Here is a 26,293-nt window from a genome sequence, read left to right as displayed (position 1 = left end):
CACTCGTCTCTGTCTCTGGCCACTGACAGTGCTTCTGGCCAATTACAGCTATGCACAGCAGCAGCATCGTCAGCTGACTGCCAGGCGTAGGTTATCCCATCATTGACGCCCCCCCTCCCTACAGGCCATATTCTAGACCTGACAAATGACAGGATTAATCAGGCTCAAATTGTGGGACTGGAATGTGCTGCAGGAGACTTTACTGAGTGCTTTGACTCCCATCATCAATACAAGATCTTGCCAAAAGCTAAACCTATAGGCCTACTACTATAAATTATTAATTGTAAGATGTGTGTATGGGCCATAGAAGAGTTCATGTTTTGGATCTACATCACAGCAATACTCAAAGTTTAGTTTTGGTTAAGGTTGTGAGACAACACGTTTGGCCTTGACATCTGTGCTCTGAGTGCCCATCTGTTTTCTGTACGCTTTCTGTTCAATGTAACCAACACTCCCTGTGGCACAGGACAGGTAAAGTAGGCTAACCAGAAACGAAGTTTTCAAATATTTATTTTAGCCAGTGGTGGTTCTAGCCTGGATTTGCATAAAATTATTTGCATAATAATACATGTTTAGCATTGTTGTTAACAAACTAGTCACAATGTTGATTACCTCATTATACAGAAGTACTGTTGAGACACCAATGCAAAGTATTATATCCTTTTATACTACTCTTGAACCCCTTAAATACACACCAATCCTATCAACTGCGATCTACATTACTAGTCATGATTCAAAGTAACGTTTCTTTAGCCACAGTACAACGTAAATCCACCACTGATTTTAGGCACATCACTGCATGGCAGTTGTCTGGTCAAAGATTATATTTTTATTGTTAAAAATGTTTTGGCACATTGACAAAAAACACACAATATCTAAATACTGATACTTCTCATTCATAAGATATGGCAGTGCTACAGGTGAGTCCTATTGCTTTTGTCCATCACATTGGTGGAACGTTTCAGTTCTTCTGGGGCATCAGACAGTGCTTCAGCTCTGCAGCTGGAGGTAGGTGATTGGTACTTTTCCTTTCTTGTCACCTCGCTCTCCCATCAACCAGTCAGAATCCATGTCAGGCACACTGCTCACAGTTATCTCCTAAAAACAACAAACATGAAAAAAAAACACACACGTATAATCTCTGTCAGTCCTCCTGAAAAAGGTCCTCCTTAATCCATGTACTGTAGGCTACAGTGGCTAAGGAACTGGATTTGTGGCTGTACTTTTTGCAATACATCTGGCTCCAATACAGATTAATGGAACAGAAAATGTGGCCTACTTGACCTGACTTGAACAGCCATCATGCTGCATCATGCATTCAAAAGAATTGGGCCCTGTTTACACTTACATAATAGTATGTACTTACAGGGTGTGCAATTACTGTTCTGGCTTTATGAGATACAGACCAGAGTGGTCTAACAAGCTGACTTGCATGGAGCATCATCTTTGAACACCACATCTTTGCTTAAAATACAGGAAGTTGAACTAACCTCATCGGCCAGCAGAGAGAGCTCAGAGCTGGATGCAGCGCTGTAATTGTACAGCACACGGGCCTTACATGTGCCCTTGGAGAGGCACAGGTCCCTAACAGAAAGGGAGGAGTGGGAAGGGACAGGAGGTGGCAGGACAGAGGCCCCCGATGCTGTGGAGGTTAAGGGTAGAGAGACACCATCCGGGGCAGCACTCACGGAGGGTTGATTGTTGTTGGCACAGAACACAGATGAAAAACTAGAAACATGAATGAGAGAATTTTTTCCAGAAATGTCAGGAATTAATTCATAGAACAAGGATCCATAGAAAAAGGACACTGAAGTGACAGACTAATTCAAAATTAGTAGATCTGGTAGCCTATATGGTACTATAAAAGATATGTAACTTCACTGGTGAATGAATGTTCAGTCACCTTCCCAATTGTTTCTGCAGGTTGCCCATATACAGATGGCACTGTTCATAGTATGTTGTCTGTGTGTCCACAAAGTCAGTTAAACAGCGAAGATGGTGTGTCTGTTAGAAAGATATGATAGACTGAATTAGCCTTGTTAAGGGTTGAATATATGGAGACATATCTGAACCAAAGTCTGGAAAATGTACACTTAAGTTTGGAAGTTTTAAGAGAGAGACTTTAAAGGAAAATGGACAGCCAGAAATGAATCTGCTGACACGAGTCACTTACATGTGTGCTGCTGAGTCCCTCCAGGAGCAGCCGGGTCATCTCAGCCTGTCGGTCAAACTCACTCTGGGAAATCCTCAGCTCCGTCTCAGCCTGACACATACAAGAACAAACCAACAGAGTGAGCAAGACTGAAACAGTAACAGCCAACAGACTCGTAGATATAAGACGGAGTGTGGGAAGCCAGGTGCATGTCCATTTCCCGAACCTACTTCTAATCTCTGTCTCCCACTTGCTTCCTATCAGCTTCGCTCTCTACTCTCCCATCAGTACAGCCTAGGGAAGTCCAAATACAACTGAGGAAGAAAGCCTAAACAAGTCCAAATACAACTGAAGAAAAAAGATAATTGAAATAAAAGATGGAAGATAATGAATATCAGGAATGAGAACCAATCAGTCAAAAATAAAACAAGGTGAGAGAAACTCGCCTGAGAGAATGTAGGTGCACATTACAACTAGACATGGTCCTTCAAACACATTCAATAGGGAGTAATAACATCTCCTGAGGTATTGCCTGGCTGTCAGTAGTAACCATTAGCATCCTATCCAAGCACATCTCAAAAGAGCAAATTCCAGCAGATTCACATTGAGTTGGTAGATTTCAAGATCTAACAAATCCACGAGACTAAGGTGGGAACACAGCTGCCCATAAACAACACAAAATAACACCCAGTCCCACTGACAGCCACACAATATTCCCCATTTCAAAGGTATCATTAAGAATTGTTTTGTCTTTCTCTTGGTGTCTCTTTTCTGTTGCCTTATATATAATAACAAAGAAAATGCAAAGTAACATGTGAAGTGAAGTTTGTGCCTTACATGGATAAATAATTGCAATAAAGTAGTAAATCATTATAATCCAATACACTTTTTAAGGAACTTCATTATCAATGCCTACAATGGGCATGAGGCACAGGGACCAATTTAGCTCATTAGCAGTTCTTGCACGGTAACCACTTCTTACAGCACTATACAGTATAATGTAACTTGTCAATGTTAAGCGTAGCATATACTGTATAGCAGAAAGTGAAAAGCACAGGAAAGTAGGCAGGCATTGTCATTCCCCTGCAGTAATACCTCTACAGTGAATAACAATATTGTTATAGAATGTAATGAATGTAGTTGCAGCATCTCCTCTGCAAAATATCTGCACAAAGGATATACAGTATGTCTCCATAGGTGCAGAATTGAGAGAAGTCAGACATTTTGATTGTGTTTTATGAGCTCCTGATAGACACCCCGTCATCACCAGAATTACAGAATAGCTCTCACTCTCTGAAACTGCTTTGCCTGTTTGGGTCCAAGGAGTTTAGAGAGAAACGTAACAAAGTAACACACTCATAATCACTTACCTGTGACACCTCCTCAGCCCACATCTGATATGCATTTTAGATAAAGACAGACACAAATTAAAAAAAGCAAACAACTGTCCTTACCACACTTCCACTACATCAACCTCAAAGTAGCCTGATGTAAGCAGAGCAGTGACAAGTAAGTGTAGGGATATCTCATAATCCACATCAACAACATTACACAAACACCACAAATTCACTTCACACTCATAAAGAGGGAGAATACTTTGATTCATTGTCACACACACTGTAGGCTGTAAGAGACAAACGAGATGAGTCAATGAAGAGTGCTACTGTTCTTCAAGAGTGCTACTGTTCATCTGAGAATATCATTCTAACAATGAGCATAGCACGTGCTGCAACACCAGTTCAAATTCACAACGCCAAACAATTCCGCTTTATGATCAGCAGCCTGAAACAAACAAGAGTGTCCTGTATTTGTTTGAACCTGTGCCAATTTCATCACCAGAACAATACATACAGACTGTCCATGCAGCACCAAAACATGCATACAAAGGATGTACTGTGCCAACCACACATACTGTTAGGCTGTTAACATCATAGATAAACAGGACTACTGTAAATGATGCACATGGACCTTTTCAGTCAGAGAGTGCATTATTACACAATGCACAGAGTCCATTTTTACCTACTACAACTACTACTACAAATAGTGGCAATTGCCGAGTATCCAAAAATTGGAAGCAGCTCCCTGATTGAGGACAGCAGGATCAATATAACAAGAGGATCATTCAGATTTCAATATTCAAACTGCTAAAAATATCAGCATTTGTTTATGTTACACACTACAGTAGGCCAATAGCGCAGACTGTGCATCAAAAAACAGACTTGCTTGTTTCAGACTCCCTGGGGATGACCCAGCGCAGACCTCTGCAGTGGTCTACGCATCTGAGGGTGTTTCAACCACCCTTCAACTTATGTATTCAAGAGGTGTTTGGATTGATTCTGACATTGTAACTGCCCTCCACACAGTCCATACTAGATCACGGTCGCCTCCAGACCATTTACTATAAAAAGTATAAAGAGAGTCATCTCATTTGCCTCTAGTGGCTGACAGTAGCATACTGATGAGCAAGGGAGAATGCTCATATATCTGTATGACAGTGATGACCACTTCTGAGATCCCTGTGTTGATAAGGCAAGGCTACAACTAACAATGGAGCTGGCATACAGGTGTTCTGGGTGGAGGAGCCAGTGCAGAGTTGACAAACCTTAAGCCATCTGACATGCAAGAAGCTGAACATGTAGGAAAAGTGTGTCACATACTCCTCTCCCAGTGGAGGGGTGGAGCTAAGTTGCTTTTAGGACGGCAATCCAGTCGCAAGGAAACAGGAGATGAAGAGTAAAAGAGTTTGAGATGCATGAAAATATGAAAACTGCAAAAGGTCTCTTTAAATTCTAAACTGGTAATCATAAATTGGTGCTCCATACTGCCAAGAACAATCATATAAAATCAACATAATGAATTATTTCAAAATGTTAAATTCCAGCATGGAAAATGTGGAATTAAGTACATTTTTTAAAGTTGTCTACCAAAATATTTAATGCTGATGTTTCAGACCATGAAAGACTTGGGACGCTGGTTCACTGAGTTAAAAGCAATCACTGTTATCTCCATCTATTTAGACATACCTTTAGTAACAGTCATGTTTAATTAGGGTAAAATGGTATATCACAATAGCACTAAATACTAAGCACTTTGAAGACATCATGGAACAGTTTGCAACAATACACCAGCACATCAACAACATGATATTCAAATTAATGTGACACTCACTGTAGACCGGGTATCTGCCTCTTTGGCCTTCTTCAGACGTGTTTTAGCAGCATCCAAATCCAGACGTTTATTCTGCAGCAGCTTGCGCTCCCTCTTTAGTGGGGAGTGGAATTGTAGGTCAATAAGCAAAGGTCAAGCTGGATTCCAATTAAACATGCAATGGCTTTTTAAACAGTTATGATACATACACACAAATAACACTAAATAGCTGACTGACTGTGATACTGACCGGCAATATATTTGGTGATGGTGACTATGCTGTACAAAGTTCTGTACAATTCCATAGCACACAAAATTCTTGAATATAGTTCTGATAGCATAACCTTGTCTTACTGCAAGAATTGTACAGTCCCCTTCAATAAAGTTCCTCAGAGGTGAGATGAAGTTGATGGCCAATGACTGGCTGCATTCTCGCTCAGCACTCCCTAGCTGCTTCTCAACTTCACCGCACTTGACTAAAGCGTTTCCTGTAGTGAAACAATATTTCAAAAGGTATAATGTAATTTCACTTACAATCAAAATAACTGGCATAAATCAAAACCAGTTCATTAATATTCAACAGAATCAGCACACACAGACCAGGTTTGGGACATCACTGTAAGAAAGTGCCTTCATCTAAAATCTCCTTCTCGCTCGTATCATGTGTACACACCGAAGACTTAATTAGTACCAGAAATGGTCATGGAACCTTATTAAGGTCCATGACCAGACCATGGTGATCCACACCAATGTTTGAAAATAATTGGCCCAAGATGTACTGTGCAGCATGCATGCTTTCTCACACGACACCAACAGAAGCATGTAACAGAGCTGCATATTTGAGATGTGAAATTGCATGCTGCCAGTACCACACTAGGGCATATAATGTTGGGCCTGGCCAGGGGAGGGCTTCATCTAATCAACTCTCATGAGCAGCAAGGAGGCAGTAGCAAGGGGGTGTGAGGGTGGGGGTTGACAGCCAACAATGAATGAATCTGTTAACTTTTCCATGTCTTCCTACTTGATTAAATGGCTGATGATTGCTTTATGCTTGTGCATGTATCATTCTGTAATATTATGAATTGTTGGACATATTGGAAATATTATGGATGTTTCTGCCCACCTTGAAAAGGTGTGTTGCTGCCCTAGACTACTGCATATTGCATACAGTCATGCATTATGGGTCATTTTGGAGACCATGTGTATCCACTGCTCTGCTCTCAACTTGTTGTACAGTGTAATCTAACAGCCTGTGGTGCACCAGTCCTCTCACCATATGCTGTTCCAGGACCAAACTCATGTCCAGAGTCGATCAAACATTCTCCAAGCAGCTCAAGGTTGTTTGGCCTTACAGGAGGCATTTTCTCCAGTTTCTCATACAGGAACTCCTCTAGTCTGAGATCTGTGTTCACAAAGGTTAACTCAATTTAGAGACAACATAGTATGGCACAAGATCAGCATGGAGTGGGATCTACTCAAAGTGCCTGAGTTAAAGAGCAGATGGAGAACAGCCTACTTAACACTTAGCTGGGATGACGCCATTGGGACAGTATATAGTAGCTTAAAGGTAGCCTTCTGCCACAGCCATTGCATTTACGGCATGGTATAATTTCACACTATGAATACATCTGTTGAAGTGGGCTATGCGCTACAGTAATTGACAACAAGAAATGTCGGCTACGTGTCGTGAAGAGTAAACTTTGGGAAAATCAGACAGAGCGATCTTACTTGGATTAGGTTGTAATAAAACTTCAGTTTGTTTCATTATTTTGTCTGTCCATTGCTGGGTCGCCTCTGCCTTAGTAAGAAGGTTCTCCAAGTGGGCATCCAGTTCAGTCCTTTCAGCGTGTCCAAGAACCTCCTCTGTGAACTGTACAATGTGAGGTTGTTATGGCTTGGTGCACACCATGCTGTAAGGCGACCACTGCAGTGGTCTAATGGTTTTATACATAATTGTTACAGCGTTAACTCAACATCTTATCAGCCAGTGTAGCCTACATTACGCAAACATACAGTAGTAGCCTACATACATCTCTAGAGCCTATCTCATTTTAAAACGACATGAAAGGTCAGAGGGTCTTGGTATTAGAATTTATAGTGCTACCTGAACTGCACGGCTGAGTAAAGTACCAGCGTCTGCTGCCAATCTTCTGACATCGAAATCCATGTTTGTTTACGACTGGGATCCCGATTGTTCGCAACGGCTAGGCCTGCTCCTTTGACCGCGGAATGACCACAAACAATCCAGTCACTTTGCAGTGCCGATAGAAACCGTTAGTAACAATCAGTGTTATGCATTACACCCTTAAACACGGTCTTCTGTCATCTGTTTTAGGGTTGGACGTCAGTCGGCTTCATGCAACTTCATTGGTTGTCACTCCGTTGGCGACATCGTTCAACCATGATGCGCACAGGGAAAACATTATGCCGCGTTCGTCACAACTCGTAATTCCGACTTGTCCGCCCAACTAGATATATTGCAGAGACCCACTTGTAGAACGAGAAGGACAAAATATTCCTCGGCATTTGTCATCTATAATGTGACATCAGGCTATATGGCAAGACGGCTGTAGCCTACCACATCAAACGTGTACTAAGTGAACAGAAGATTGCAGTGAGTAAAGTTGCCCAAATGTGTTTTAGCTCGAACCCCCGTTCCGAGTTGACTCGAATGAGCCATGGTTGTAATTTAGGTTCCACGGCACGAGGGGTCGTAAGGGGCCGTCGACCGCTCAAATTGAATACCGGATCGTTATATGAGTAGATCCTTATTTAAATCGTTTTTTTTAAAACATACGATTAGCTTTCACAATTTAGCCCACCATAATTCGATACAATCAAAGTCACGTTTTAGTTTAGGCTTATATTTCCAAACCTTTTTCCACTCTAGGCTAGGCTACAAAATAACTAGATGGTGCTGCTTTTCAGGACCACAGACAGCGCTGTTTGTTTTGTTGACTGATCTCTATTACAGTTCAACCTCACAGTGCCAGTGCGGGACGCAAAAAGAAGAACGTGTTGGTTTCGCCATAATTTTAAGTTTAAGTCAAACGCTATCCAGTGGGCGGGGAAAATCAGGGTTGGGTTAGGTGTTGCTGTCCAGTGCAATTTTTGTAAAAAATTGGCAACCTTTTTTTTTTTAAAAAAAAATCTGTATTTCTGACATTTGACATCAAATGCACATTCACATGACACTGCAACACGTAGCACACAATCATGGAAGTGAACTAGCAACCCTTGCTAGTTTTTATGTTTTCACTAGACATATTTTAAAACCCATAATAGTTAGTATATAGCCTACTCTTTGATCTCCTGGGGGAAATATGGTCTCTGCATTTATCCCAATCCGTGAATTAGTGGAACACACACAGCACACAATGAAGTGAAGCACATACTAACCCGGAGCAGTGAGCTGCCTGCTATGGCGGGGCTCTGGGAGCAGTGAAGGGTTAGGTGCCTTTTGCTCAAGGGGACTTCAGCCGTGGATGTGGGCGTGGGCGTGGGAGAGCAGTGCTCAAACACTTTCGGTTACAAGCCGGAAGCCTTTACCAGTAGGCCACGGCTGCCACAAAACCTGAACCTAACTATGGGATTTTATAAACCAGTGCACAAAACGAACAAGTGGACAGTTGCAGAGACCATCTAATTACCTGTGATATTTTTCCCAGCAAGGTTGTGCATGTCTATTTTGAGATTATCCTGAACCATTTACAAAACAAAAGAGTGATAACTCAAGAATAATCCAAATTGATTTAATGAAAGTAATTGGGCATGTCTTGACTTCACATCACACAAGGCATCAAGTTCCAACCTTTCAAATATTTGAGCTGGAACTTTCATTAAGTGTTCTGTAAAGCCTCAACATTCCCTTACTATAGCATCTCAGTTAAATCCACACATATAAAAGAATGGCACATTTATGCCTGGTGGAGTTCAGCAATCTTCTTTGCATGTTCAATCAAGGAGTTGTATCGAAGTGTCTTGCTCTTCCATGCATCTGGGATCCCTTCAGGTCCAACCTAAAAAAAGAAAAGAGCAGTTCACCACCCATGTGACTCAAGCATTTAGTACCCATTAGTAATGGGCCATTACAAACACATTTTTTAGATAGAACATAAGATTGAATTTCTTCCCAGGACATACCTGAGCTCCAATACAAGCCCCAATGAAGGAGCTCCTGCTACAGGTGCACCCCCCGCAGCTCATGGTCTCTCTCACAGCCTGTTCAAAACTTGTGGCTGTCAGGACCCCATGCAGAGCTGCTTGGAATGCACCAGGCAAACCTGAACACATGAAACACAAGGTGAAGTGGCAGCAGTGCACTAGAACACTATATATTGGTCACTTTTAGGAGATAAACATGATCCATACCTCAGGCACTTGTGAAAACAGTGGGAATCAACTCCTTCGGTGTCTTAGAAAGGTTTTCTTTCACTTGATAGAGGTGTCCTATGAATCCAACAAACCTTTTTAAAACTTCAACTCTCTCTCTCTCATGCATGACTGAGTGATGAAAGATTTAAAGAAGAAACACGGAGAGCTTCACATACCAGCTACAGCTTTATCCAGCTCCTGGGAGTTCTTACGCTTGGGGTCATTAAGCTGTGCAATCACAGCATCAAAGGCAGCGGGGTCTGCACCCTTCAAGATGAAATGCTCCAAGAGCCTGAGATGTGATTAAGATATTCTCAGTGGTCTGTTCTGCATGAATAACATACAGATCAGAAGCATTACATACACACATCTGCATGACATACACACCTGGCTGCTGCGAGTGTCTCTGCCACACACAGATCATTGTTCTGGGTCACGCGGACTGCATCCTCTACTTTTTCCAGCATGTCTGGTTTCCCAGCATACAGAGCTACAATGGGGGCAAGCCTTGCAATTCCATCAATCTGGTTGTCTTCCTCACAGCCTAAAAGACAGAAAATCAAATACTGTACTCTTAATTTCGGTGCATGCACACCAGATTGCTCATACTGATCCAGTACTGGAATCTATAGGAGGGATAGTTCCATTACAGATAAGGAAACAGCACAGAACATCATGAATCACCTGTGTTCTCTTTTCCAGCATCCACATTCTTAATGAAACCTTTAATACTTGCATGCCTCCATGGTCCTTCAATGGGCAGCTGTGGCCTTGGACCTTTAAAGGGTCAGTAGCACACAGAGCAATTGGTTATCCAGATTATCAAGATTGTATCTACACACCATTATGCAAAGAAACATTTACAAAGAAAGGAGCTTCCAAGTCACTAATGAATTGCTAATTGCTAATTGCTAATTGAACTAATGAAAAGGAAATGATTCAGAGAAATGATTTACCTCCTTTTTCTCTGTATGGGTCATTGACAGGGGTGTCATACTCTGATCCTGGCCCAAAGAACTTGTATGTGCGCTGCTTCAGATCATCAGTGTTCAAACCTTTAAGAGTGATCAGAAAGTTTAGTAGGCCTATATAACATGCAACTATGCTAGTTACACTGTTTACAAACATTTTAAATGTCTTTGCCAACCTACATGCCTATACACAACTGTGTGCAACAGTTTGTCATTTCATAGATTTTTAGCCATTCACTAGCTTAAAAAGCTGTATCTAAAAGAAACCCCAACTGTAATACAAACACAGCCCTGAGGAAATAAAATCTCTTTGACCTTTAACAGTAAGGCGGTAGAAGTAAAATAGAGTGTGCAGTAAGTTTTAGTGGTCATGAAAACTGCTGGGGTGTAGGAACTGTAATGAATAGAAACCTCCACAAAATGAAAACATACATTACCTTTGCACTCTGACAACGATTCAAGGAGAACATAAGCTTGATCCCCATAGCAACTTTGATTGCCAGTTGCCCTTGTGTAGAAGGGATTTGCAGACACAGGGCGGAATTCTGGGGGACCATCTTGGGACAAAAGGCTACTGAGCTTCTGCTGGTCATACACCCAATGTAGGGGTTGTGCTGGCAAAGAAATCACAGCATTAAGATACTTGCATAATATATTTGATAGTGGTATTGTGAGCCCACTATCCTTTAAACTGTTATCTGTCTGTTCTGTGACTCCTGCATGACTCATGAAGGGCTGACCCAGCATACAGAGTCATGCTTATAGCCTAGTACCAGTACCCGGTGGGGACAAGACCCCCATCATGCATGTAGCAGACTCTCATACTTGAGATACTTTTGTTCCCTGTGCAAAATGGGCTACCTTGTTGATGTTGATACATTTTCATTCTCTGTCAACAAATATCAACTACTCATTGCACCTGACCAGGTGTTCACATGCTTACCTGCTGCATCTGCAACAGCGGACCCTATGATTGCCCCAACGACTCTGTCGGTCAGAGCCAAGGCCATCTGCCGAATAAAGCCAGAGAAGATGGATACAAAATGGTTAATTTACTTATCATCTGTGGTCCCCTACATGAGTGCGGACTGTAGCACAATGATATAACCTGAGCACTCTGCTTTGAAGGAGAAGGATTGCCACCTTCAGGCAGGATATTCTCCAGCTGAGTGTGTTCATAAAAATGTTGAGCTAACCGTGTTCAGAGGACACTACCCAGTTCTACAGCGTATGGTTGCCATGATCTTGCGCAGAACAGTTTATTTTGCCAGAGCATGCTTTAGCATAATGGCCCCTAAAGAACCGGTCAGGCAGGCCTAATATTACATCACACACGATATGATTAGGCTTACACAACAATATCATAGTCAATTTGGTAGGTTGGTGTACTATTATAGTCAGTCTGGTCTGCCTACAAATAGCCTACGGAAATAGGCTAACAGACTTACTGAGTGGAAAGATATTGTAACAGCATAACAGCTGAGCTAAGTTGCAGAAGTCCTTTCACTGGAGATGAAAATCTAAAGGGCATGCATGACATGGGTCAATGCATATCGAAACTGATTGCTGTCGATTTTAGCTACGAACATTGATGGACGAAGGATAACCTAGCCTACCAACTTACCTTGTGTAGTCCAAGGTAAGCCAAGGCTATCCCTTCAAATCTGTGCCTACGATGACAGTTCGATCCGTAACACACAAAAATGTAAGCTGTTAAAGCACAAAGAGTTTCCGCGAGTTATGAAAGCGCTTCCCGACTGCAATTTCACTTCATTGGATAACAACATCACATGATCCGTATGTAGGCGGGCACTTATTAGGTCTAGGGTCTATTTAAAATTCCAGTTTCATAAAGATGTGTCTACCTTCCAATAGGTATTTAGTTTGGCAACGTCAAAAAATATGAATTTGAAAATGATTATTTAATATTTATTATAGGCTATATAATTAGGCAATGCATAACTCGCTAAACAACCAGCCATTCCCTTGAACAGACAGATCGGAGCCAAATTGAGATGTGAGTCCCCCTGATGTATGCTAATGTTAATATTTTTGCATGTGAATTTAGTGAACTACAGATCAAGAAAAAGAGGCTGATGCCAAACTGTGCTGTTCAAGACTTGCATGGCTGTCTAGTCAGCAACCAATACGTCATCAATTCATGGTCATATTGTTTTTTTTTTACAAAAAAACATGTTCAACGTCAATGAATTAAGGTAGTTGAAAGCAAATGAATGTACACTATCATCTTAAGTTTAAATCAGACTTTAATTAAAAAAAAAAAAAAAAAAAAAAGGCTATAACAATGACATTTGAAATATCCACTACAGGTGCATATAATGCCATTTAATAAATCTCACAGTGATTTTTGATAGGGTAGCCTACCACCCCAGAATTAGAAAATATAAATAGCATTGCATTTGGGGTAGAATTTTGGGTTTATAATAGCCTGTAGATAATGACTTCACATATTCATTACATTTACAATTTCAGAAAATTTGCAATAGGCCTACAAAAAACACTATTGACTTAAATTCTCCAATACTCCAAGTAAAGCTGTGGTTTTAATTCCATTGACTCTGTATTCTGATCAACACCCCAAGGAGACACCCGTCATAATTAGTCCGATCTTTCAACACTAACACAACACCTATTTAACACCATCTGTAACCTGGATTGTTCATGTTAATCAACAAATGCTATCGAATTTTCTTATCAAGAGCAGATGTTGGTCTGTTAGTGGTTTTCTCTGGCATAATCAGCCTTATCTTTCTCTTTGGTGAGCCCTCTGGAGAATACAGGTATTCCTGAACCACAGCTGGAGCTGTTGATATCCCTGGGCTTAGGATTTCGCCAGTGGGATGAATATCTTCATTCAATGTCACACTACCTGCATGAGGCTGATGTATTGACAGCTGGTATGAGCTACTTGGGTCAGATTGACTGATGAATGGGGTGCTGGATCCATTCTTACCTGTAGCTATTCCTTTAGCAAGCAGAAGATCAGCATCCATATTTAGCGTTTCATGACTGGTTCCATTGGTTTTCAGATCTCTTTGGTCTAGGGAAACTCCCTGCTGGATAAGAGTTGTAGTATTTTCTGAGAGTGCTTCATTTGGGTCTTCAACATGGGGGGCAGGGTCTGGCCGCTGCAAATTATCTGGATTTTTACTCTCAGGGTTACAAACAGTGCCCTCTATGTCAGTTTTCTGTCCACCATCTAAATTCAGTTGAGAGCTCTTTTTTGAAGATGTTTTTGGACTTTTGGATTTGTGCCCTTTCTTGGACATGTTATGGCTTTGCTGTTCTACATCATCTTTGTTCCTTGTCACTTTGGCTCTTAGTTTCTGTTTGTACACCTTTTTTATATTCTTGGGATTATCTTTGTTATGTCTAGGGCTTAAGGAGTTAGGATGCACCTTACCTTTCTTGAGAGGGTTAAGGTTTAGTTTGACCTTCAGTGACCTTTTGGTATGGGTTTTACATGCACGTCCTGAATAATATCTTTCAAATTCATTTGCTTTCATAGATTTGGCTGAGACTTGACTGAGGCTTAACTTTTGGTAATATTTAGGACTTTTCCCACAATACTTTACTTTGTGCATATCAATGGTATGCATAGCAGACTCTGTTAGATCAAAGGTAACATTTCTGTGAAGGCTTGGTTTCCCTCCATGTTCTTTGGCTTGTCTTGGCAAACCTGACTGATTATAATTTGAAGTCTGTTTTTGTAACATCGCTCTGAATTTCTCCACACTATTACTTTTGTTCCATGTTGTTGTGGCTTGTTGCTTGTGTTCAAATGCTCTATGACAGTGCACACAGCTGATGGTTGGATGTCCATCTCGTGTTATTGATGCATCTTGTCGTGGGTTTCCATGGTACAGAATGTCAGAGTTTTGAACTTGTCCATTTCGACCAAGCGGTGGCTTCTGCATCTGTCCATGTAGGAGTAAATCTAAAGAGGAAATATCACATAAGAACATTAGACATATTCAAATCTTCCAAAAGTGTCTGAAGACATGTATACCTATTTACCTCTAAGCATTGATTGAGTGCGTAGCAACCTCTCATCAGTAAAAGGCCATTTATGAGCAGTTGCAGTCTGGCTTCCCTCAAGGTGCAGGATTGTCTCACTACTGTGATTACTCTCTCCATGTCCCATACTTGGAATGAGGGCAGCTGACCTGCAGGACTGACAGGTGAAATGCGGTTCCATCGTATTGACCCTGTTGGGTAATGCAAGTGGCTCTTTCTCCCAGACTGGCCGATGCTTGTGCTTTGCACAGTTAGCACACAGGCGGTTAGTGTTGTGCATCTCTGACAAGGCCTCTTTGTCCTCAGTGACGTTCCACTTAACAGACCCCTGGGAAGAGCGCTTCAGGTCATCAATCTCACTACCCTTCTGCGAAGGCCTTGAACCCTTCCTCATTACCCATTTATGATGAACAATACACCAGACTGCCAGAGTGACCAAGACTCCACCTAGAATCAATAAACCAAGAGGGTGTTACAGAAAACATGGGCTCAAGAAACACAGGCTGTTAAAGGTACAGTTCACTATTCTGGTGAAGGTGAAAAGTGGACTGAACAATTATTATTTCATTTATTTAATTGAAGAGGTAATCCTACCTAGCAGTTTTAATTCATCATAATCTATTAGTCGACTTCATTATTCAATAAGAACAGGTTTCACAGGTAAACTTAACTCACCAGTGAAGAACAGGATTGATGCCAGTGCTATGTCTCTTGAGTACTGCTGGGCAGTGATCTCGCGTCTAGTTTCTACATTCTCTGTAATATTTATTTTTGGTGGGACACAGTTGGCATCGGTCAGCTCAAGCACAGTCTTCACTGCTGGATTGTCAGTGCTGACACACATCATGTTTTGCCCATTATGCAGTACTTTATCTGGGGTCTGGATGTAGCTATTAAGGAAAGAGGCCAGTTCACGCAGATCACAGCTACACCTCCATCTGTTTAAATCTAGATTAAGCTCAGAGAGCCAGGGCAGATATGAGAAAGCATCTGGGACATTCCCTAGCCTATTGCGAGATAAGTCCAGCATTCGTAGTTGTGGTAGATTTCTAAAACTGTCTTGTCCCACGTGTGTGATGAAGTTCTCTGAGAGGTCAAGTGTCTCAAGGCTGCTTAGATCAGACATGGAGAAGGTTCTGGAATTCAGCGTGGAGAGCAGGTTACCCTCCAGCCGAAGGATCCTCAGCTTTCTGCTGTTCTTAAACCAATAACCATTTATCTCCAGAAGAGCATTATTGCCCAATAGCAGGGTTTCCAGTTTAGAAAGCCAAGAGAGGCTTGAGCTGTTCAAGGTCTGGCTGGATATATTGTTATGGTCAAGTAATAACGTTTTTAGTCCAATGAGATTCTGAAAGGCATTCTCATTAATTGTGGTAATTGCATTGTTGCTTAGCCCCAGCACAGATATATTGCTTGTATTAGACAGCATGGTGTAGTCCACAAGGTCAATCCAACCATCTGTCAACATCAAGGCCCGAATAGTATTAGGAACACCTGGAAATAGGGGGCACATTGTTGGTTACACATTACTGACTTAAATGCAACTTCAAAGTAACATGCTATGAAAAATACTACGCCATTAACCTGCCTCCGAAGATACTTGCATTGCTGGCACTAGGAAAAGTTGTTGAATGTCCAGTTTGGACCCATTCTGACATTACGTACCAAAAATAGTAGACAGCTTCTGGCATATGACGACATCTTCTGAGCAGACTATACAGGAAGCAGGGCATGACGTTGATGCTTGGCTGTATGTCTCTGCCAGCAAAATTAACAAAACTAATATTCCTGAAAGAATACATACATTTTCCAGGTTAGTTTTAAAACTACAGATTAAAAATATTCCTAAAAATATGCGCGACAACCTTACTCATCATTGTGTGCTACTAAACAGGTTGAGGAACTCTGCTGGTTCTTCCATCGTGGTCGATGGCCCTCAAGTGTCATGTTCTCCTGGCATTTGTCCCTATAAAGATACATCAATGAGTTGAAAAATTAGACACAGACTTTGTGCTTTCAATGTGCTGCACATTTGTAAAATTATCTGCTGTCAGTGATACTCGTCATCTGTCTACTGAACCCCCACACTGAATAATATTGCTAGCCTGTTTCTGGGAATGACAGATGTGTGCTTTTACATTCATTCAAGTAGCAGGGAAACTTAAATCTAGACGCCCCTAAGGCTAAGGGAAACTAAGACAAGGGAACTAAATGAAAGTTGTTGTTGTGTGTATTAGGGGCAGCAGTGCCAGACGGTGTTCCAAGGGGTAACATCAGCCTGATGAGAGCAGTTCACTAGACGGAGCAAGACCCAGCACTCACTTTGTAGTGATTAGACATCACATGACTACACACTAGCAATTAAATGAAGATTATTTTTTGTAGGAAATTCTCTTGTGTGCTGGAGTGTTGTTTCCAGGTGACAACAGCTGCTAAAGGATTCAGTGACTGATGAACTGATCTTGGATAACAGACATAAGTATCTTATTTCAACTGATGGGTCGTCACTAACACAGAAACTGTTCAGCAGCAGTTCCCCTTCAGAAGGATAGCGGAAGATGTTAAATGAGGCAGTTCAGGTTGGAATTCAAAGTCGTAAAATCAATAGGCCTATATCAGGGAAATATCATCTGACGTCACTGACATATTTAGAAATGTAACAATCACAATCATGTACAGACAGGGCTGTAAAGAATAAAGAATGAATTAAATGAAGCATTTAAAAAACCTTTTGTGCAAAGACTCGTTGGAGACTTGTTGCTTGTGTGTAGGTCTGAGTGAGTCAGTGTAATATGTAGGCCTATGTTAATTCTACAGACAGACAGATGAACACAAACACTCACCCCTAATGATGACTCACACAGGCTACAGACTCCCAGGCTCTAAAACAGACTATTTTAAGAGTATGTTCTGTTGCTGCTATTCCACAAGTGAGTTCTGATCTTCACAATGGAGGAGGTTGGTCACAAAAGGGGTCAGAGTATACAGTTACATTTGTAGTGAGCATGCTCAGTTGAGCATTAGGACATTTGAGATGGGTTAGTACTAGTGCCTCACAGAAGTCCCTCTACTTGTTCCCTCTTACCATCATGGGCGGATTATGAGCCACTGGGACCCTGGGCACAGGCATGGAAAGGAACCCCCACCTCAGAAAGTTAGGAGACTTACATTTAATTATAATAATAATACATTCTATTTGTATTGCACTTTATATTATGGACAATCTCAAAGTGCTACAAAAATATAATGCAAATGAAAAACAGATAAAGACATAATAATAATGCAATTTAAAATAGATTACATATATATATAGTATATATACATACACATAAATGTGTGTGTGTGTATATATATATACACACACACAGACACACAAACACACACATACAACACACACACACACACACACACACACACACACACACACACACACACACACACACACACAAAATACAACAAAATACATTTAACAAAAAGCTTTTTAAAAAAGATGGTTTTCAATGGGTTTTTTTTTTACGTTTTCAATGTCTGTGGGGCCCTCAGGTGGTCAGGGAGGGCGTTCCACAGCCTGGGAGCAGCAGCAGAGAAAGCTCTATCACCCATCCTGTGGAGCTTGGTTCTGGGGATTTGGAGGGTGTTAATGTTTGTTGACCGCAGGGGGCGTGAGGAGGTCTGGGGGGTGAGGAGTTCCTGTAGGTAGAGGGGAGCATGTCCATATATGCACGGGTGAGGAGTGAGATCTTATATGCTATTCTGAAATGAACCGGGAGTCAGTGAAGACTTTTCAGAATGGGAATGATATGTTCATGCTTGCGCACCCTCATCAGGATCCTGGCAGCACTGTTCTGGATGTATTGAAGTCTCTGGATGCTCTTGCCAGAGATCCCAATGAGGAGTGCAATAGTCCAGCCTGGAGGAGGCAAAGGCGTGGATGAGCTTCTCTGCATCGCCCAGGGTGAGAGTTGGATGGAGTTTGGCGATGTTCTTGAGGTGGTAGAATGATGTCTTGCAGAGATGTTTGATTTGGGTGTCAAAAGTGAGCTGTGGGTCCATTTTAACACCCAAGTTGGTGACAGATGTTGACAAGGAGATGTTTTGTCCAGAGAAGGTGATATTTGTGATGGTGGAAGAGCGGAGCTGATGTGATGAGCCAACTAGAATTGCTTCTGTTTTAGAACTGTTCAATTGAAGGAAGTTGAGCTTCATCCAAGCCTCTATCTCCTCCAAACATGGTCAGTGTGGATGTTGGCAGGGGAGCAGATGAAGTGGTGGTTGTCCTGAGGTAGAGCTGTGTGTCATCAGCATAACAGTGGAAAGTTATTCCGTGGCTGCTAATGATATTGCCCAGGGGGAGCATGTAGTTGGTGAAGAGGGTGGGGCCCAGCACAGAATCCTGAGGGACACCACAGGTGACATTGTGGGTATGTGATTTTGCCCTGCCCAGGGCGACGTGCTCGGTTCTGCCAGTCAGGTAAGAATTGAACCAGTTGTAGGCATTGTCTGAGAGTCCAATGGTGTACTGCAGGCGATGGAGGAGGATGTTGTGGTCTACTGTATCAAAAGCAGCTGTTAGGTCCAGAAGGATGAGCAGAGATGGCGAACCAGTATCTGCTGTCATCAGGAGGTCGTTGGTGACCCTAACCAGGGCTGTTTCTGTGCTATGGCCAGGACGGAAACCAGGCTGAAACTTTTCAAACAGGTTGTTGTGTTTGAGGAGATCAAAAAGTTGTGCTGCAACTGTTTTTTCCAGAACCTTTGACAGGAATGGAAGATTGGAGATGGGCCTGTAGTTGGAGAGAACTTCTGGATCCAGTGTGGGTTTTTTCAGTAAAGGTCTGATGACAGCCGTCATACATTTTAGCAGACACTTTTCATTGAAAGTGATTTACACATGTCAACTATGACAAGGCACTACATTGACACCAGAGCAAGTTTGGGTTAAGTGCCTTGCTCAAGGGCACACTGGTGTACTGAACCCGCAAATGTCCAGTCTACTGCATGCTAAGACAGCTCCTTCACCTCTATGCTACCACCACCCTGACCCTTGGGCTCCTGGGCCTGGGCCCAGTAGGGCCGTGCAGTAATTCATTCCTGCTTACCATAATACAGTTGTTTAATAGACACATCACCTAACCACTGCCATCTATTTAAAACATAGATCAGACCTCATTTGACACAATACGACACACAACTTCTTGTGCAGGCCATGGTCCTTTCCAAACCGGACTATTGCAATTCATTGCTAGCTGGCCTACCTGCTTGTGTAGAGAGCATTTCAGTTGATTCAGGATGCCACAGACTATCAGGTCTTTAATCAGTCAAAGAGGATGTGCAACTCCTCTGTTAGTAGTCTGTACTTTCCATTGTTTTACAGAAAAGTATTCTCATAACACTACTGATGTTACATGTCATTGAACCAAATCTTTATAATTAGAACACTCACAAAAAACTAGAGAAAAATATTTATTGCAGCAAATGTCATTATAATCCTGAAAACATCACAAGTGATAATCTACTGTAGGCTATACCTCTTACTGTAGGTATCATTTCATTTAAAGTGCAAATTACTGCTTAAAGAGCTACATTGTGTAATCATGAAACTGTAATGCTCTAATATGTCATTAAAATCACAGAAAAAGTGACATTTTGTGTAATTTTCTGCGGTCACATGGTAAGGACCATTTTCCCTGCCGCACCAGGGCTGTTGATGATGTCCTCATGGGCCTGAGCTGCTTTCTCAAGAGGGTACTTAGTCCCAACAACAGGCCTGAGCCAGCCCGCCTCCATCCCCGCGAAAAGAGCAGCGGCGCATTCGGCTGTCTCCTCCTGGAGTGGTGGGAGCAAAACACACACAGCATATGTGAGCGTTTACAGGGCTGAGTGCTTGTGTTACCGTTTGTGGGCAAAGCTGAGGAGGGAGGCCTCCTAGCAACCCCACAGATCAGAGGGGTCCTGAAGGTGTATGTGGAGAGAGCCTGGCTCACAGACAGCTCTCGCCACTTGACACACTGAATAAGCCATTTGAATGTCTCTTTTAGTCTGGTTTTTATGGTAGTTCAGTAGTAACTAAACCATAAGCGTAACCATAACCATATGTTAAGGCCCCAGCCCCCAGTGTGTTCCAGTCAGCTGTGTCTTGTGTGTTTTGTGTGCGATGCAAGGGACAAAAGTAATGTGCATCATTACTCATTGCCAGAGTGTGTCGCAGACACAATTCATGTCACTGCAATTACTCGCAAAACTACTCCAGTGGGGTGGTTGTGTGTTTATATGTTTATGTGTTTGTTCATTTCTTCGTACTTTAGGTTTTGTTATTGTCGGTTTGAATTTTGAATAACCCATTAATCTCAATCATTTACTTCCTTGTTAGTGTTTACTTCTATCCTTTGCTTTAAAGAGACCCTATGCAACTTTTTCATAGTCATAAAATCGCTCAGAGATCGTTGTTTTGCTTGACTGACCAGTTTCATCGAAAACAGTAATATTTCCTCCCGCCCCCAGTGTCCCTATCCGCTATTGCAACCTTGCAACTTTCTGATAAGCGATCGTCTTCAGTTTACATCTGGAAGTCAGAGACACGTAAGGAACAAGAAGAACCACGCTTGCAATTTATATATTTATATATAGCCTATATATGTATAAATATACACGCTAAAGCTGTCGGGTAAGCTCTGCAGAGAAATATGCAAGCATAAAACGAGCAAAAACGAAACCGAAACCAGAGATGAAATCGCCAATCCTGCATAATTCCTCTTTAAGGTAACTAGTTACGCAACCATATATCCCTAGGCATTTCAACATCCAGGGGTAACACCATGACATGAATCATTCAATTTGATGGTAAGCAATTTCATTGTTTTTATGACAAGACAAGTAAGAGGCATCTTACCCGAGTTGCAAAGAATAATGCCACTCCAATGATACTGGATTCTTTGATCATGGTATCTCGGGGGTTGATCTCAATAGGACCCCTACAGCCAACAATCTGCAAACATTCTAGGATGAACCACATGTACTAGTGCCCAGTTTATATCAGCTTGTCAAAAGCACAAATACGAGTTGAAAGAAGGGCAGTCACTCACAGTAACTCGACCACCATAGGACAACATCTGTAGATCATTGCCAAGATTGACATTAGACAGCATCTCTACAATCACATTTACACCCTGCCCATTGGTGGCTTCCTAAAACATAAAAGGTGAAAGTATTAATGTTTACATTATATTTGATATAACTTTTGCCTTTTATGCATATTAGATTGTTTCATTAGTTTGAAATGAAACACACTATTCATGATGATGACCTGTGCACCAAAGGTCAGCAAACGACTAAACAAACAGAATGAACAGACTTTGTGCAAAGAGACTTCGACTTTGTTCCTTTCATGAATGTTCTCATCATCTGACTCAGAACATCATGTAGTTAACCCCAAACCTTTATTTTGGAGACATAGTCTTTTTCTCTGTGATTAAAGGCTTGATGGGCCCCATTCTTCAGCACCAGTTCCATGCCCTCTGCAGTCCCAGCTGTACCAAGAACCTTCAGCCCAAAGGCACGCGCCAGCTGACAAGCAGCTATGCCCACCTGAAAAAGTAATACCACAAGGATCAAGACACATCCCTTTCTCCAAATGACAGAATTGCACATGCACAATAACACAAGCACAACAATCCAAGTCATTCTTACTCCACCACTGGCTCCATGGATTAGAACAGTCTCCCCAGCTTTAGCATGAGCCCTGTTGGAGTGAAGTACAGCGTTTTAAAAACACATGCTGTGACTGACAACAAATAACCACGGTCTACTCCCATGCAGGAAGAGAGATAGACAATTGTTTTGGATCATCAAGCCAATAACAACACACACTTAAAGTACCTCTAGCAAACATAAACAATAATTTGTTTAAAAAAAATAGTATCATGTCTGACAGTAATGATGGCACACTAAATCTACATCTCTGGATTTTTTAAGAGAGTGAGAGACATTCGAATGAGTTGATGGTCACACTCAAATTTGCAATGGTCTCTTCATTTTGAATATGACTGTCAACTCATTTGGATGGCACTCGGGAACCATAACACGACATCAGAAAAATGCATAGTGGTCTCTTAACTCTTTTCAGAGCTGTATATAGTCTGCCAGTATTGTTTAAAGTCAAACAAACAACAACAACAACAACAGAAAAATCCCTTTTCATCCTTTGATGATGACTTGCTTGGATTTTTAATTGAACGTAGTGTTTGATGCAGTACTTTGTTGTCCTCTTTTTCCTTCCAAAACGTGACTTGCACTCTTCCCTTCCTGCACTGGTATTTCTCTGTCAATGGAGGCTTGTTCGAAAAATGTATCACTTAAATAAACTAAAGAAAATGTGACGTAGCTTGGCAGTCATTCTTCGACAAATAAATCTATTTATTGGCGGATTATCTATAAATAAATCATTAACATTCTAATTGCTGTGCCTTTCTTTTATGAAAACTTGCCAGGTATGTGTAGCAACAATGTTAGAGAAGCAATAAGCCCCACAAAGCCGTAGGTTCCAGTGAGCACTGAGCAACGCTGTTTTAGAGTCACTGGAATATACAGTATGGCCTCTGGGGGCTTATTGCTTAGTTTGACATTGTGACCTTAGTTTTGGAGAAATCACCACAGCACTTTCACCATTCATCCCTACATCCTTTTCTTTCATTTGATCAACACAGACTGGACCACAGGGTTCAACATGCTTAAACTACTTGTGCCTTACTTGTGAAAGAGGGCACGATAAGCAGTGAAATAAGGGACTCCAATGGCTGCCCCCTGGCAGAAATCTAACGAGTCAGGGAGTGGATGGACCACATCTTCAGATGCTACGGCATACTCAGCATAGCCTCCAGTTTCAGTTGCTGTGGCAAAGACACGGTCACCTGTCTACAAAGAGTTGTGGACATGGCAGAGAAATAAATCATTACTAACTATGTGATATGAATATAGAAATATGAATCTCATATAAACATGCTATGCCACTTCTCATCTTGTCCATCCTTATCCATCACAAGAGCACTAATGTTCTGGGATTCAGTGGGACACCAGCTATAACCCTGCTGGCATGCACTCAAACTCAAGACTTATATCACTAAACCGCCTCCACAGGAGTCTTGAGTTGGAAAATGGAAATGTCTGAGATGGTTGTCTTTCTACTCAATGTTGGCTCTCTTACTACTCACTGTTGGCTCTCTTACTCATTTGGTCAAATATTAACAATATTGCTCTAACATGGAATACCAAAATCAAGTTAGATTAATTAATTATTATGTGCAAATGCTTGAGGCTTATGTTTATCTGGTAAAAGTGTCTACACTCAAAAATAGCAACTGTATTTCAATTTAACGTTGGGGCGACAGACCACCAGGTGTCAAATCAGTGGGGGGAAATCACTGATGGTAAATGGACACCAATGGTCATTTTCCTTAGTTACTGACACAAATGAATAAGCATGTGTAGAATACAGAGAGCGCCTAAAACCTGGACATTTTTGTCATGCTACATTTTTAGGTATTCTTTACATTATTATTATGATCATCATCATGATCCTCGTCACCATCATCATCATCATCATCATGCTACTACTACACTATTTCCACTACAGCTGGACACTTCAAATTGAAAACGAAAAATATTCTCATGAGAATGGATGACTCAGTTATAACGTAAGAGGAAGAAACACTACACTGTAGCCATATGTACCTGAAGAAACCGAACTCCATCCCCAACAGCCTCAATAACTCCAGAAACATCTGATCCAGGGGTATAAGGAAGTGCTGGCTTTCGTGCATAGGATCCAGACCGAATGTAAGTTTCTACTGGGTTCACGCCACAGGCATACACCCGAATTAATACCTGAAAGAAACAGTTTATTTGGGGCTGTGTTTTCATCTCACTGGGCATGCAGTCACAGGCCATAACAGTTCAATGTCAAGAATAATGATTGTTGAAAAAATGATTGTTGATCAGCTGTGCCTTAAAAATACATGCACAAGGAAAATGTCTGGAATGGTTATTGATTTTCCATGCAGCTCTGCATTCTTAATGTAGAACAGGTGTACTCAGATGTTAAAAGATTGACCGGTGTGACTGAAATGAGGTAAACAAATGCAGCAGCTGACTGGAGCCCAACTTCAACAATAGAGTTTAAGCCTGCCTGTCAAATTTGAGGACGCAATGTCAACATCACTACACTTTACTGACATACATTTTCTAACTAGGTTAGAAAAGCAACTCATAGGCCCACACGTTGCAAACTAATCAAATAAATAGCTGTCAACAAGCACTTGACGATGAGTGCTTTAGGTATACCAAAAAGTAAGAAATATAGCCGAAGTCTTCATGTCCTAAGACGCACTGCTGTGTGGAACTCTGCCCGTAAACGAGCGACTAGCTTTCAGCTTTTTCGTAAAAACGTCAGCCTTTGCACAAAATAAGGACGGGAGGATTTTCGGTGAACACACGTTGTAGTACCTACAACCGAAGCACTCCTTCGTTGCTTGTTGACAGCGATATCAACGAAAAGGAAATTGGTTTGCTGACTTCAAATAAGCTGCACAGAGTCCATAGTAAGATGCATGTTTTCCTACAGTAGTTTGACCTGTTACCTGTTTCTGTCCAGGAGATGGTGGTGCGGGTATATCAGAACAAAATTTCAAAACAGATGGCCCACCAAACTCAGCAACTCGAATGGCTCGCATTAGCTTCACTGCTGTCATGTTTAAGTACAAAAAATATATTGCAAACGAAGTCAAAAAGGTTTCACTGCCAATTTCACGTGGATTCTACTTGGACTCTCCAAGTGACCCTGACGCAGCGGCAGTAGGCTATTACGTATGCAACGTAGACTTTTGACTAATCTATTAAAGTCCCAAAGTTATAATTCCATATAATGATATATTTTACAAATAGCTTCACCTGTTCTTATTTTAGCTTTAGCTAAAGACACTCGCGTATAGTCACTCTCGTTGGATAGTTTACTTCCTGTTGAAATAGAGACTAGGGCAGCTGGGAAATGATGTCTTTGACAGACAGGGCAGGCTAGACTACAAACAACCTGTCAAAAATGGCCACAGGCCTACTCTTAAACCATTACGTTTTTTTTGAAGGTATTGAAACAGGTATCTTCTACTCTAATCAGTGATACACATGCCATGCCATGCCATGCGCCATGGAGGTAATCATTCATCATTCTGAGTGCATGCCAGTGGCAGATGTATGAATCGTAACACAGGGAGAGAGAGTAGTGAAATGTTTATTAAAATGACATTTACTGGATAATGTGGAAATCTATGGGAAAGCTGTGATGCAAGTAGAGTACAACAACTATATCAGTTCTCAATAGGCTACATGATATGTATAACCTAAGGTGTATGCACAAGCAGCATATCTATCGGTCTAGAATCACAATGTTGCATTTATTAGCTGATGATGGGGCATCAATAACCAATAGGACCTACCTACTTTTCTCAGATGTGATAATTTACCATTTCATGTGTGTCATGACATGAGCACTGGAACATATGCCAACTGCATTTAGCATAAAACATAAATTGGTTCCCTTTTTAATTTTGCATTTTTGAAATTG

General features: G+C 41.5%; 3 protein-coding genes across 4 annotated transcripts; all 3 read right to left on the bottom strand.

Annotated features, from left to right (window-relative positions):
- Nucleotides 1–513: 513 nt before the first annotated feature.
- Nucleotides 514–7,642, bottom strand: LOC134059673 (endophilin-B1-like). Of its 2 annotated transcripts, XM_062516125.1 has the most exons (11): nt 7,404–7,642; nt 7,028–7,169; nt 6,573–6,701; nt 5,654–5,787; nt 5,321–5,413; nt 4,755–4,841; nt 3,523–3,546; nt 2,174–2,263; nt 1,904–2,004; nt 1,491–1,728; nt 514–1,098 (listed from the first exon to the last, which is right to left on the bottom strand). In XM_062516125.1, exons 1-11 carry the CDS (start codon nt 7,464–7,466, stop codon nt 991–993), a joined length of 1,209 nt encoding a protein of 402 aa, XP_062372109.1. In that variant the 5' UTR covers nt 7,467–7,642; the 3' UTR covers nt 514–990. The 2 variants fall into 2 exon arrangements, with proteins under 2 accessions (XP_062372109.1, XP_062372117.1); XM_062516133.1 differs by lacking the exons at nt 3,523–3,546; nt 4,755–4,841 and having other exon boundaries at nt 7,404–7,641.
- Nucleotides 7,643–9,035: 1,393 nt separating this feature from the next.
- LOC134059666 (crystallin J1C-like) lies at nt 9,036–12,425 on the bottom strand. Its single transcript, XM_062516113.1, has 10 exons — nt 12,269–12,425; nt 11,588–11,654; nt 11,082–11,258; nt 10,630–10,728; nt 10,358–10,450; nt 10,061–10,217; nt 9,850–9,965; nt 9,671–9,748; nt 9,443–9,582; nt 9,036–9,318 (listed from the first exon to the last, which is right to left on the bottom strand). Exons 2-10 carry the CDS (start codon nt 11,652–11,654, stop codon nt 9,217–9,219), a joined length of 1,029 nt encoding a protein of 342 aa, XP_062372097.1. The 5' UTR covers nt 12,269–12,425; the 3' UTR covers nt 9,036–9,216.
- A 7,706-nt stretch (nt 12,426–20,131) lies between these two features.
- Nucleotides 20,132–25,680, bottom strand: cryz (crystallin, zeta (quinone reductase)). The gene is made up of 8 exons (XM_062516102.1): nt 25,314–25,680; nt 24,409–24,561; nt 23,429–23,592; nt 22,369–22,420; nt 22,117–22,266; nt 21,765–21,866; nt 21,572–21,667; nt 20,132–20,508 (listed from the first exon to the last, which is right to left on the bottom strand). The coding sequence occupies exons 1-8, from the start codon at nt 25,422–25,424 to the stop codon at nt 20,347–20,349; spliced, it is 990 nt and encodes a 329-aa protein (XP_062372086.1). The 5' UTR covers nt 25,425–25,680; the 3' UTR covers nt 20,132–20,346.
- Between the last annotated feature and the right edge of the window lie 613 nt (nt 25,681–26,293).

Source organism: Sardina pilchardus, chromosome 2 (genome assembly GCF_963854185.1).
Source record: "Sardina pilchardus chromosome 2, fSarPil1.1, whole genome shotgun sequence".
NCBI classification, from domain to species: domain Eukaryota; kingdom Metazoa; phylum Chordata; class Actinopteri; order Clupeiformes; family Clupeidae; genus Sardina; species Sardina pilchardus.
Note: the sequence above shows the minus strand (reverse complement) of the source record. Positions and strands in the feature narration are given on the sequence as shown.

What these genes read in the sequence shown, in the direction of transcription:
- LOC134059673 (XM_062516125.1), bottom strand. Translation starts at nt 7,466, where the DNA reads ATGGATTTCGATGTCAGAAGATTGGCAGCAGACGCTGGTACTTTACTC. An exon ending in TTTATTACAACCTAATCCAA is followed by an intron (nt 6,702 to 7,027) that starts GTAAGATCGCTC and finishes TTGTGAACACAG; the next exon opens with ATCTCAGACTAGAGGAGTTC. An exon ending in CTGCAGAAACAATTGGGAAG is followed by an intron (nt 1,729 to 1,903) that starts GTGACTGAACAT and finishes TCATGTTTCTAG; the next exon opens with TTTTTCATCTGTGTTCTGTG.
- cryz (XM_062516102.1), bottom strand. Translation starts at nt 25,424, where the DNA reads ATGACAGCAGTGAAGCTAATGCGAGCCATTCGAGTTGCTGAGTTTGGT. An exon ending in ATGGAGTTCGGTTTCTTCAG is followed by an intron (nt 23,593 to 24,408) that starts GTACATATGGCT and finishes AACTCTTTGTAG; the next exon opens with ACAGGTGACCGTGTCTTTGC. An exon ending in CCTATGGTGGTCGAGTTACT is followed by an intron (nt 21,668 to 21,764) that starts GTGAGTGACTGC and finishes GAATGTTTGCAG; the next exon opens with ATTGTTGGCTGTAGGGGTCC.